General features: G+C 50.8%; 1 protein-coding gene and 1 long non-coding RNA gene across 10 annotated transcripts in view; one reads left to right on the forward strand and one right to left on the reverse strand.

Moving 5' to 3' along the window:
• LOC137462409 (uncharacterized) overlaps positions 1-8,279 on the reverse strand; it is a 405,163-nt gene extending 396,884 nt beyond the window's left edge. Inside the window, exon 1 of the long non-coding RNA XR_010993686.1 lies at positions 7,733-8,279. This is a non-coding gene — a long non-coding RNA (uncharacterized lncRNA). The remainder of the gene's footprint in view (positions 1-7,732) is intronic.
• Positions 1-13,720, forward strand: part of HIVEP3 (HIVEP zinc finger 3) — a 253,756-nt gene that overhangs the window by 224,768 nt on the left and 15,268 nt on the right. For all 9 annotated transcript variants that reach the window (XM_068172672.1, XM_068172674.1, XM_068172675.1 and 6 more), the window contains one exon: positions 7,548-7,723. In XM_068172672.1, the coding sequence (XP_068028773.1) occupies positions 7,548-7,723 (176 nt within the window). The remainder of the gene's footprint in view (positions 1-7,547; positions 7,724-13,720) is intronic.

Here is a 13,720-nt window from a genome sequence, read left to right on the forward strand (position 1 = left end):
TGGAACTGTTTGTGCCGCCTTTTTTTTTTTTTTTTTTTTTTTTTTTTTTCTGCTTTTGCAGCTTTCCATGCACACCCAGCCCTTGCTGGCTCTGTTTGGGTTCTCTGCACTCAGGGTCCCTCCTGGGCACCCCACACCCCTGCAGGGGCAGCTCCAGGATCAGGGATCAGGCACAGGGTGAGGGATCAGGGATCAGACACAGAATCGGGGATCAGGGATCAGGAACAGGATCAGGGATCAGGCACAGGATGAGGGATCAGGCACAGGATCAGGGATCAGGGTGAGGGACCAGGCACAGAGTGAGGAATCAGGAACGGGATCAGGTACAGAGTGAGGGATCAGGAAGAGGGATCAGGAATCAGGAACAGGGTGAGGGATCAGACACAGGATAAGGAATCAGGCACAGGATCAGGGATCAGGCACAGGGTAAGAGATCAGGCCCAGGGTGAGGAATCAGGCCCAGGATCAGGTATCAGGGATAGTGAGGGATCAGGATCATGGATCAGGCACAGGGTGAGGGAACAGGATCATGGATCAGGCACAGGATCAGGGATCAGGCCCAGGAACAGGGATCAGGAACAGGGTGAGGAATCAGGAACGGGATCAGGATAGAGTGAGGGATCAGGATCAGGGATCAGGCACAGGATGAGGGATCAGGCACAGGATCAGGGATCAGGCATAGGATCAGGGATCAGACCCAGGGTGAGGGATCAGGGATCAGGATGAGGGATCAGGCACAGGATCAGGAACAGGATCAGAGATCAGGCCCAGGGTGAGGAATCAGGCACAGAATCAGAGATCAGGCACAGGATCAGGGATGAGGCACAGGGTGAGGGATCAGGCACAGGATCAGGGATCAGGCACAGCTTCTCTGGAGCAGCTCCTGCACTCACAGATCCTCCCATCACAATGCTCCTCCAAACCAAAATGGAGAAATGCCATTAAAAGTCCTTCTCTTCTTGTGTTTTTACCCCAGGAAAAGCTCCTTGTGCAGATTTGGGTGGTTGGTGGATGGTTTCTGTGCTTTCACCCCTCTGGAGGCAGTTCTGTGTGTGACAGAGGTGGCAGTGCTTTGTGGGTGGGTTTACGGCTGCAGGCAGTGTCCAGGGAGATGCTTTAAAGGCTGAACATTCATTAAATCCTGACATTTGTGCAGGGGACACCTCCTTGAGGACATTGTCCATCTTCCTTTCATGATGAGCTGAAATTTTCCACTCCTTGGCTTCGCTCTGCAGCTCTCAGGATAACTGTCCATAAAAAACCTCTCCCCATCCTGACCATGCCATGCCCTCTTCCAGACCATCACCCCATGCCTGGACCTTTTCCTGTCTCCTTCAGGGCAACCATTCTTTTTTTTTGTGCTTTCCTCCCAAATTCACCTCTCCACCCACCCCCTTCACCAGAGCTTGGTTCTCTCCCAGTTTTTCTGGTTTGCTGGCACCATTTGGATTTCAAAGTGGGGAAAAAAAAGCAAATCAACACTGAACACAGTGATGGGATCGCATCAGGAGAGATATCCTTGGATTTGGTGGCACTGCCCTGCCCCTGTCCTGGTGTTCTGTCTGCTCCCTAGGGCAGTCCTACAGGCAGCAGTTCCTGTTGGGTTTCCCTGTGAATTATGGACTCTGCCAGTGCCCACATTTTGTAGGGAAGCTGGAAAATCATGGATCTGCTTCTGGCCAGTGCCTTGGCCACCCCTGGCCATGGTTCAGAGGAGCTGGCATGTCCCACTGAGCCCCAGTGCCACCAAGTTGTACTGGCAGAGCTGTGGGCACAAGGAGAGCGCTGTGGGGCACTCCCACTTTATTGTTTCCCACTCAGAGAAATGTGGAAAATTGCCTTAGGTAGAGTCTGAGCTGTGGGGACCCACCAGGGACAGGATAAAAAGCAGAAAGTGTCACTTGGGTGATAATTCTTGGTTTGGGTGTTTTGTTTGTTGGGGGGTTTGGGTTTTTTTTTTTTGTTTTGTTTTTTGTTTTGTTTTGTTTTGGGTTTTTTTTTGTTGTTGATTTTTGGGGGGGGATTTTTTTTTTTGGAGGGGGGTTTTGGTGAGGTTTTTTTGGGTTAGGGTTTCTTACTGGATTCTGCAATCATGGTGCAGAAGGAGTGGGGACAGCAGAGCTGCCACCTTGGGCACCCCAAGAGCAGACTTTAGGTTGTCAGAATCCCTTGGGAAGCCATCCTGAAGGGCACAGGAGTCAGGAAGGCTGGACATCCTTCAGGAGAGAAATCCTGATTGAGGGCATGGTGATGGTGACAGTCACCCCTTCACCCTGTGGTGTGTCCCCAGTGGTGACAGTCACCCCTGCAGCCCGTGGATTGTCCCCAGTGGTGACAGTCACCTCTGCGCGCTGTGGGTTGTCCCTGATGGTGACAGTCACCCCTGCAGCCCGTGGGGTGTCCCTGATGGTGACAGTCACCCTATGGGGTGTCCCCAATGGTGACAGTCACCCCTGCACCCCATGGGTCTCTCCCTGATGGTGACAGTCACCCCTTCACCCTGTGGGTGTGTCCCCAATGGTGACAGTCACCTCTCCACCCCTTCGAGTGTCCCTGATGGTGAAAGTCACCCTGTAGGGTGTCCCTGATGGTGACAGTCACCTCTGCACCCCTTGGAGTGTCCCTGATGGTGACAGTCACCCCTGCACCCTGTGGGTGTGTCCCCAATGGTGACAGTCACCCCTTCACCCCGTGGGTGTGTCCCTGATGGCGACAGTCACCCCTGCACCCCGTGGGATGTCCCTGATGGTGACAGTCACCCCTGCACCCCGTGGGGTGTCCCTGGTGCTGGGGCTCACCCAGCTCCCACCCTCCCCTGCAGTTTCACTGGAGATCAGCAGGCTCTGGCTGTAAGGATCCTTTATTCCAGCCAGGGAAAAGCAGATTTTGTGCCAGCTCCTCCCAGGTCCATACCCAGCTTTGTCGTGCTGCTCTGGAAGTGCCTTGTTTGTCTGGGTGCAATATCCCTGTCTGGAAAATTGGGATGCTGGAGTGGTTGATGATGCTTTTAGAGACCTGGAAATGACATTGTCTGGTGTGGGGTTTGTAAACAATCCCTCTGTTTGCCCTGCTGGAGCTTGGCACGAGTGAAGGGACATCTCAGGGTGAGTGTCTGGCTTTGAGGACACACCTGTGTGTGTGTGTGTGTCACCCTCAGTCCCAGGGATTCCATGGGAAAGGCTGAGGAATTCTGCTGCACACTCCACTTCAGAGTGGTCATCTTGTACCAGGGAGCTGTGAGGAAGGCAATTAACAATCAGTAATTAGCGGCACTGTGGGAGTTACACATTTATCCCTGATCTGGCAAATTTTGCAGGAGACATAAAGCAGAAATGAGATCAGTTAATCCCAGAGTAGCCTGTCAGGAATTTCCCAAGGATTTAGCCAAGCCAGATGAGTGGGCAGCCTGGTGACAGATGAAATGTGCCATCAACAAACCCAAAATCTGACACCAAAGGCAAAAACTCCGGAGCTTGACTCAGTTCACTTGCCAGGGAACCAAACCCAGCAGCTCAGGACAGGATCAAATATCCCATTCCTGTTCCTGTGCACCCAAAATCCAAAAAGCAAACAAGGGATTTTATCAAATGTCAAAACCAGTCGAGGAAATACTTCTTCAGTTGCTGTGAAAGCCTCTGGGGCTGTTCTTTGATACAGAATCAAGCTTCAAATCATGAAAATTCATAGAATTTAGGCTAATTTTTTAATTTTTAAAAATTAAAATGTAACCACTGTGCTCAGGCTGTGACAAGCAAAGTCACATCAGCAAAGCCTTTGCAGGACAAGGTAAAATCCTGGTGGAATTAAAAAAAAAAATTGAAAAAGGAAGCAAGGAGGGAAGGGGTGATTCAGCCCAGCCATGAGCAATGAGTCCCCCAGAAACCTGCTCTGCCTCCCTGCCTGCCAAGCACCAAACTTCCTTCCCCCCTGGCTGTCCAAGGGTTTATCCTGTGGTTTCCAGCCACATGGAGATTTTGGATATGGCTCATAGCACTGAGGGGAAGAAAAAAGAAGTGTTTGTGGCTAAAAATGATGGTCGGGAATTTTTAACAGCCGATCCCGAGAACTGAACCTCCTACAGGCTGCAAGGGAATGAATGCCTCACGGGTTTGGGTTTCAGCTGGAGGGAAGGAGCTGAGACAAAGCATCCTCCAGGTTTGTGTTTTCCCATTGTTGTGTTTCCTATGCCTCCTGACAGGGATTTTGGGCCCATTCTGGGGCTGCCAGGTCTCTGATGCTGCCGGGGGTGGCAGCAGCACCACCGAGGATGTGCCAGCTCCTCCTGCTCTGAGGAGGGTTTGCAGTGCTGGCCCCAAATCTGCCAGCAGAACACACCAAAGAACCTTTCAAAACTGCATCAGAGAGCTGAATTTTGATTTCTGTGTGTGTGTTTGAAAGGATTGTTCCCTAAATCACTGTCTGGGCTCGTGATGACCATTAACCCCCGCGTTCCCAATCATTCCAGCATCGAGGGGAGCGTGGCACTGCAGTGCTGGGAGCTGCTAAGGATGGGATTAGAAATTCCTCAGGGCTCTGGAAGAGAAGCCCAGATTGCTGCTAAGGATGGGATTAGGAATTCCTCAGGGCTCTGGAAGAGAAGCCCAGATTGCTGCTAAGGATGGGATTAGGAATTCCTCAGGGCTCTGGAAGAGAAGCCCAGATTGCTGCTAAGGATGGGATTAGGAATTCCTCAGGGCTCTGGAAGAGAAGCCCAGATTGCTGCTAAGGATGGGATTAGGAATTCCTCAGGGCTCTGGAAGAGAAGCCCAGATAGCTGCCACAAACCTCAGCTGTGGCTATTCCCAGCTCTGCTTGCAGCAAACCTTGTGCAGCAGGGAAGGTCCCGTGCCCGGGGTAAATCCTCACACGGAGTAAGCTGTGCCTGATTTATCTTTCTGATGCAAATCATATGGGCACGGGAGCAGGGAAAACAGGATCACATTGAAGGAATTATGTCCATAAATCTATTGCAGCCCTCAGAGCAGGCAGATGGCATCTGCAGAGCCTTCTCTGGGTTATGGCACTGTCACCTCCTGCTGTTTTCCTCTTTGGTTTGGTGTTCCTTGAGATGAACTTGTTTTTCCTCTCTCTCCCCTCTCCCTGCCTGTTTTCCATGTGGTCCCGGGGAGCTGTGGGGGAATATCTGTGCTGAAGCCTGGCAGAGTGTCAGATAAAGCGCAATGCCTAATTCCAGATTAAATCACATGTCTGTTTTAATGCAGCGCTGATGGCTTTAATGAGGCTGAGGAAGGGACACACAAACATTTCCATGGGAGGGTGTAATTAAGGGCAGTGCAAGTACAAGGCTGATAAAGGAGCAATTCCAGGTTTTAAATGGCCAGGTGGTTCCCAGCACACTGACAGGCAGGAAGGAGGCAGAGAAGGAAGCCTGCAGTACAAACCTGAACAGAAAAAAAAAAATCAGGATTCCTGTTTCCTTTTGCTCCTTCTGATACTTTAACATGGACTGAACTAAGAAGGGACATGAACCACCCCTAACAAACATGTGCCCTGGAACTCTTTAGGGTTAAATGGAGAAAACTGGGCATACTGGGATGGAGACTGGGGCACTGTGTGAGCTCTCCAGACACCAGCTCAGTCCCCTCTGGCCAGATAATGAGGACCTTGTGATGATGGGTTTTGATGGGGTTTTTTTAGGTTTTTTTGGGGGGGTTTGATGGCTGGGAATGGCACGATGGGGTGGCATTGCTGTGACTTCAGTCACAGCAGATTAAATGAAGTATTCGGGCCACCAGGTGACCCTGGGGATGATCTAGAAAATTCCTGCTGATGCTGAAGGACAGAAACACAAACTGTGCCCCCATATGGAGCTGTTGGACACCAAATCCTGGTTTGTGCAGACTGGGGCTGTCTGAACACCGGGTTTTCCTCTCTTTTCTCTAATCCGTGTCCAAAGCTGAATCCGTGACCTCACCCCTGAACTCAGGAGTGTCTCATCCCCCTCTGAGCATCTCCCACAGCTCTGAACAGAGCCAAGGGGCTCAGCCAGGACTGGGAAGGGTTTAGTCCCAGCTCGCTTCCTGCAGCCAGGAGGATCAGCCTGAATTTCAGCTGCAGCTCCCCCAGACACCCCCACGGATCTGGAACTGCCTGGACTCTTCCTGAGGCAAAGGAGGAAAGTGTGGGGGAGATCCAGGGGTCCCTGCAGTGGGGCTCACCCACTTCTAACCCCACCCTACAGGCAGCTGAGAGGGGTTTCCATGGGTGCATCCTGTGCAGGCCATTCTCATCCTCTCAGTTCTGGGCTGGTCTTTGTGTGTTTTTTTTTACTCAGTTTGAAATGACCCTTGTATTTCTATATTATAAATACATAAGTTTTAGTATTTATTATATATTCACTTACTGAAGTGCTCAATCTATTCCAGTGCAGCTGTTTCTGTTCAAGTTTCTCCTCAGTCTGGCTGCTGTTTTCTCACCCTTCTGGTTTGGAATAGGCTTCACTGGGAAGACACTAAAACCTGACTGATGGTGTTGGATGCCTTTGGATCTCCTATTAAGAGGCTTTAGACAGCCTGATTTTTCCAGGGTGGATGTTTGGAGATTTCTGAAGACCAGACTTAATTCCTCCTGGGTAGAAAAATGACTTGCAAGAAGTGCCATGCTTCAAAAATTTGGCCTCTTTAAGATCTGAGGGGAGCAATTTCGTGTTACCTTATTCTTCTTGTGCTGCAAGTACAGGAAATTGCAGACTTCATTTACTGAGCAGCAGGAGGCTGAAAGATTTGTCTCAGTCTTATAAGGGTTTTTCAACCCCCCCATCCTGCAGCCTTCCCCATGCACTAATGCCTGGACAGAAAATCAAATATATAATGGGAAGGAAGGATGACCAATCTCATTCTCTTGGGTAAACCTAAATGGTGATCCTGTGCCAAAGATAAAAGAGCCTGGAGTCTGCAGTGTTTACATTTAGTGGTAGCACAATTTATTTATTTAAAAAAAGGATGTTTTCTTCTCTTTGTGTCCATTCTGAGTGTCTCATCCAGGCTGTGTAGGGATCACAGGGGGGCTTGTGGCATCAGTGATATCTCAGGTGGCTCTCGCTGCAGCCTGGCGGGTGGGAGTTGTGTCCCAGGAGTTTTGGCTGGGATGACTTTTCCCAGCAGCCTGCAGAGGCAGACTGGGCATGTTTTAAATGGCAGGGAGTGAGAGGCAGCTGGGCTGGGCTGGGCCAAACCCTGTCCAGCCTGGCCTGAGTGCCTCAGTTTGTGTTTGAGGATGGGGGACACCAGCACAGTGGGGTGTCCCCGTGACTCAGCTCAGCTTTGGGCTCTTGGTGTGCACAGAGCAGCAGATGCAGGACATGAGAACACCCTGGGCATGTCTGGAGGCACCTGGGCATGAGCTTTGGGTGATAATTCACATTTAGCCTAATCACCCAGAGCTACCAAACAGCAACCAAGACCTATGGTGTCAATAACGCTCTGAACTAACCCAGCAAAGATGTGACTTCTTCTGTTGAGGTGGGAATCTTCTTTTTTTTTTTTTTTTTTTTTTTTTCCCTTTATCACGCCACCTGTTGCTCATAGGTACAAATCAAACGAAGAGTATGTGTATGTGCGAGGCCGTGGAAGAGGGAAGTATGTTTGTGAGGAGTGTGGAATTCGCTGCAAGAAACCCAGCATGCTGAAGAAACACATTCGCACGCACACAGACGTCAGGCCGTACGTCTGCAAGTACTGTAACTTTGCTTTTAAAACCAAAGGTAAGCCACAGCCAGGTCCCAGCTCCTCTGCTCAGGGCGGTGGCTCTGCCAGCCTGCTGGGGGCACCGGCAAAGGGTGAGGGAAGGCATTCCCAGGGGCTGCCAAAGCCTCGGAGTTGGAGGGAGGGGGATGAGGGAGTTGGAAATTGGTTGGTGTTTCCAGAAGAGGAGCAGCTCTGGCTTAAGCCAGACTGCAGCAAAGCATCCCTGCCATCCTCCTTGTGCTTCTCCAAGGGAAAAGTCCTGAAATGCAGTTTCTCTGGCAGGGCTTGCTGAACAAAACCACCCCACAGCGAGAGCAGGAGCTCCAGGCTCCTGGCTGAGCCCCTGGATCCAGGCTCTGGGGGGCTTTTCCTGCTGGTGCTCTCCAGATCTGCCCATTCTCATCCTCTGCAGTTGCATGTGGCTTCCACATTCTCTGTATCACATCAATGGACCTTTTCCCTAAAGGCCTTCATCCCAGGACATCGAGCCATCAATGCCACCAGGTGTGCTCTGCCATGGCCTCAGCGAGGGTGTGAGTGAGTGCTGGCACGAGCCTGCAAACCACCCGCAAAAAAAAAAAAAAAGTCTATTCCAAGAGAAATGGGGCATTCCAAATGGGCCGGAGGTGCCCAGGTGCCTTTAACTTCTTGTAGGGGTCTGGCACCGTGGGTTGGACAAAGCTCTGGTGGCAGCAAGTCTTGGGAGAAGGCAGCAGCAAGTGTGGGGCTCGGATTCTTGGTTGCAGCTTGACAGAGAAACGTGAGCTCAGGGAGCCTTTGGACAATGCCTTTGGGCACATCGGGGGGTTTTGGGGGTTGCCCCATGCAGGAGCTGCACTGGGTGATCCTTGTGGGTCCCTTCCAGGTCAGGATGTTCTCAAACGCCTGTTGTCTGTAGCTCCATCAGTCTCAGAGGGTGACACAGCTGGGAGGGCTCAGCACCCCAGGAGGAGCCAGTGCCACCCAGGCAGTGGCACAGCATAGCTGTGGGGAGGGGCACAGCGTGCTGCGTGCTCTGTGGCACCTGTGCTGGCCCGGAGGGGACAGAGCAGGACAAGGGAAGTGGCCAGAGTGGGGGACTCGGGGTGGGCATTGCCTGGAGCCGGTGGCTTTGCTGGGAAGGCTGGCGGGGATTTCTGGGTGCCAACGTGCTGGTGGTCACTGGAACTGGGGCAGAACGGGAAGTGATACCGGGTTTGAGGCCAGATTCTCATGCTGCACATCCCAGTGATGGTTCTTCCTCTCCCTCCCATCCTGGAGCTGTTTCTGATTCATTTCCTTTCTCGTCCCCTCTTGCTTTGACTTCGTTCTGAGGTTTCCCTTGGAGAGCTGAGCCTGCTCAGCCTCTCCCATCACCTCACCTCACTCCCACCATGCTTCTGTAGGGCTTTGCCCAGGATGATGGCATCAAACCATCCTCTCCACCACCTCTCTGGCTGCTTTGCTCTTCATCTCTGCTCCCTTGAAGGCCACGATCTGTCAGCTCTGGCTGCACATGGCAAACAGACACTTCCCTTCTTCTGCTTGGCATGGGCAAGGGAGCATGGAAATGCTTCCTTCCACACAGCAAAAATCATCAACATTCTGTTGGGATTTGAGTGGCAAAGTACCCGTTTGCCTGTGGGGGCATGGAATGGGCAGAGCTCCCTTGGAACTGGGGATTTATGGATAAATGCTTGCATGATGGTGACCTGGAGTTGCATGAGAATGGTTCTTTGCTGGGAGGGGGTGATGGGCAGAGCCCTGGGGTGTGCTCAGACTGCCCAAAATTGGGACAAAAGCTGGTTAGGGGCACAAGGAGCTCTGGAAGAGTTGGGAGGGGTGAAGGGCAGAACCCTGGAGTGTGCTCAGACTGCCCAAAAACGGGACAAAAGCTGGTTGGGGGGCTCTGGAAAAGTGGGAAAAGCAGCTCTGTGTGCATTAATAAAAGCATCAGCTGGTGAAGGAGAGTCATTAAAACCAGAGTTTGAGATCGCTTAAAAAATCACCAGTAAGGGCAGGAAGAAAATCCTTTTTTTGTTTTTTTGCTCATGCCCCTGCCAGTGATTTTTAAAAGCAATTTCAAACCCTTGTTCATCACAAGTGACCCAGAGGAGCGGGGGCTTTGCAGAGCTGGTGTTTCCCAGCTCGTTTGGAGGGCCCTGGCTCCTTCCTGGGCTGGGTGGGGTTGGCAGCCCCGGGCACGCAGAATGCAGAAGCTGCAGCTCTCCCTCCTGCCGGGCTGCGCTTGCACAAACACGGAGCTTTTTTAGAAATCAGCTTTCCAGAGTTAATTTTAGCCTTCAGCATCAGCTCCAGGGGGAGATCTGTGGAGCTGGCTTCGTTTTGGCTGGGGTAGATCTCTCCAGCATGATCTAATGCTCTAAACTCTCGAGTAGGCTGGAAGCAGTTAAATGGGATTTTATTATTATTGTTATTATTTTTAATGAGGAGCTTTATCTGGTTAAAATGTACCTCACCCCCCACCCCTCCCACTCTAGAAAATCCATGTCCGTGTTCCAAGAACTGGGAAAAGTTTTGCAACAGAAAATGCTATAAATATTTCCCCTTATTGACTAATTTTCTGCTTTTTGTGCCTTTCTGTCACTAGAAGCAAAGCTGTTCCTTTGGCTTACAGAACCACAGGGAAAGTTTATTTTTTCAATATTTTAAAGCAAATCCATGAGATTTTTTTTTTTTTTTTTTTTTTTGTGTGTGCTTACTTAGCTGATGGGAACAACAGCCTTGGAAATTTGGTTTGTAGAGATTTGTTTGATTTGGTGTTTCTGGAGCAGATCTAAAGGTGCCTCTTTAATGAGGTGTCTCACCCTCCACTGCGGTGGAGCTTTGTGACTGTGGCCTCCAAGAGGGTCTTTAAAGGAGGTTCAGCAGCTTCTGCATTGTTTTCTGGGCAGGAAGGAAATGAAGAAAAAGCTGTTTTCCCTTTCAGGAAGGTCGGGAGAGCTTTCCCCTTCCCCTCTCTCACCGCTGCTCGGGGTGAGCTGGGATGAGGGGCAGTGCTGGCACATTAATTCCCCTTTTCCAGTTCTTTTCTGTCCTCCTTCAGACCCACATCACCATCTCACAGGGTCCTGATTGCCTCCAGTTTCCTCAGAAATTCTGGACAAAATGTTGGGAATGGCTCTTGGTGGCTGCTGCTGCCTCTGCCTGGAGGTCAGAAGGGATGAGGAGCTCCACTTTAATTTGAAGGGAGCTGTGAAAGGACACGGTCCTGCTGGCTGGAGACACCCATTTCACAGTCTGTGCCACTCACACTTCCCAGACTCTAGACTGCTCAGCCAGAGCCTTCAATAAATTCATTTTCAGTTCCTTAAATCAGCCCCTGACAGCACTGAGGGTACTGCACTTCTGAATATATTAAATATATTAAATTAAATGTATTAAATGCATTCCCCCCTGCCCTTAAAGGGCTGCACAGTTTGTTGTTATTGCAGCTCCAGCAGCCTGTCTCCTCTGGAAAGCACAGCTGGCAGAATTCCCTGCTGGGAGAGCAGGGCACAGGGATGGGCACATCCCCAAAATGCCCCAAGGGCCCTTGGAGGGGCTGAGCATCCCTGAGGAGCCCCTGGGTCCTGTCCGTGTACTCCTGGGGATGTCACAAACATTCCCTGGGATGGGGACAGAGTTACCCTCAGGGATTTCCTGCTTGGACATTACATGGGATGTGAGGCAGGAACAGAAAATGTCCCAATGGTGCAGCCAGGAGATGAAACACTGAGCAAAAGGGCTCTGCAACTCTCCAGGCAAAGGGAAAAAAATCCAGGAATCAGGGCTGGAAGCAGAGGACTGGTGACCTCCAGGGAAATATTCACTGCCAGTGCAGCCATTAAGGTCTCAGCCTCACTGGGAATTCTCCTCATTTGGAAATCTGCAAATCCTGAGTGCCTTTCTGGAATATCAGCTTTTGGCTGATGAAAGGGATCGGTTTGATCCAGGAGGTGGCTGATATTTTATGGCCTGTGTGGATACGAGCAGGCTGCATGTGCAAATTCACTCCTTTAATCCATATGTCAATAAGGATAAAAGATAATAATTGATTTTTTAAAAAATGGAACTCCTCTGCCCAATGAATTCTGTAAATGAAAGCTTTCCTCCTCACAAAGTCTCACCTGGGGATATCAGCTCCACACCGAGACCTAAATCAAGACCTGTGCATTATTTAAATCCCACATAAAACCTGTTTCAAGGATTTATTTGGGACACAGAGTATCAGTTATGGCTGGTTCTCTGTATGAGGGCATCCCCCAGCAAAATCACAGAATCCCAGAGTGGTTTGGGTTGGGAGGGATCTTAAATCCCCTCCAGTGCCACACCCAGGGACACCTCCCACTGTCCCAGGTGCTCCAAGACCAGAGCTCTCAGTGCCACCTCCAGCCCTTCCTTGGACACCTCCAGGGATGGGCACTCCAAACCCCCCTGGGCAGCCCCTGCCAAGGCCTGAGCACCCTTTCAGTGATGGCAGCGGGGCCTCCAGAGCTCCCTGAGTGCCCAAGGGCATCTCCACTCACATCCTCCTTCCCTGTGGGTGGGCAGCCAGGCGCCTTCCATGTCCAGCACTGAGTGCAGAGAATCCCACATTGCCTTGGCTTGGGTTGGGAGGGACCTTAAATCCCATCCCATCCCATCCCATCCCATCCCATCCCATCCCATCCCATCCCATCCCATCCCATCCCATCCCATCTCATCCCATCCCACTGTCCCAGGTGTTCCCAGCCCCAGTGTCCAGCCTGGCCTTGGGCACTGCCAGGGATCCAGGGGCAGCCACAGCTGCTCTGGGAATTCCAGCCCAGCCCCTCCCCACCCTCCCAGGGAACAATTCCCAATTCCCCAGATCCCATCCATCCCTGCCCTCTGGCAGTGGGAGCCATTCCCTGGGTCCTGTCCCTGCAGGCCTTGTCCCCAGTCCCTCTCCAGCTCTCCTGGAGCCCCTTCAGGCCCTGGAGGGGCTCTGAGCTCTCCCTGGAGCCTTCTCCTCTCCAGGGGAGCACCCCCAGCTCTCCCAGCCTCGCTCCATGGCAATCTCCTCCTCCCAGAGGAGCTGCTGCTCTCCTTGCAAGTGCTTTCCAAAGAGGAATGTGACAATTGTTAATCCTCTGAAGCTCTGGCTGTTTGTGTTATGGTGCTGCCTCCTGCACTCACTCATTTGTTGGTTTTTAGGTTGTTTTTTTTTTTTTTGGTTGTTGCTGAATTGGTGAGATTTAACAGCAGAAATAGAAAGGATCATCACCAGTACAGACAAGATCATTTTCCGAGGAATCTCAATGCTTCACCTCCCCACATTCTGCTTTAACTCCTTAAAAATATGATAATGGCTCTTTAAAAAAAAAAAAAAAAAATTCCTTCATGAAAATTAACTGGGAAATCACTTCTAGTCCCTATTAAGCTGCTTTAGGTGCTTTTGGAAAGCTCGAATCACAGCTTTCTCCAAACAACACAGGCATCTAAGCTGCTCTAAGTCCCATTAAGACCTCCCAGCATGGGCAGAGCTGAGGCAGCTGTAGCACATAGTTCTGGGCAGGCGTAATGGGAGCTGTGCTCACTCTGCCCCTGCTCCTCCTGTGGCCTCAACATTCCCAGGAATTCCTCAGGGATTTTTTTAAAATATAGCCAGTTGCTTTCAAATCCGGGAGGTTTTTGGTAAACAATCCCCAATAAGGAGCACTTACCTGCTTAGGGTTCAGTGAAATTCCTCTGCTATTTAAATCCATCCTCCCTGCTGGTCTCTCTTGCTCCCTCAAAGATGTTTTTCCATGGTTTCCAAGGAAGCAATGCTGTGTGGTTTCTTTTATTTTTTTCCCTTTTTTTTTTAACTTGGGAGCCAGAACTCTGCAAGGCAACAAGTAGCTGTGAGTCTTCCTGTGTAGTATTCAGATCCAGCTCCCAGTTAGGCAAAGTGGTGTTGATTTTACTGGAAATCTGCCGAGCCTTTAATCCTGCCAGCGTTAATTAAAGGGTCTAAAAAAACACAAACTGGAAGAAGAGCCCTGATCAGATAAATATCTTTGTCCTGCAGA

The sequence above is a fragment of the Anomalospiza imberbis genome, chromosome 25 (assembly GCF_031753505.1).
Source record: "Anomalospiza imberbis isolate Cuckoo-Finch-1a 21T00152 chromosome 25, ASM3175350v1, whole genome shotgun sequence".
Classification (NCBI taxonomy): Eukaryota; Metazoa; Chordata; class Aves; order Passeriformes; family Viduidae; genus Anomalospiza; species Anomalospiza imberbis.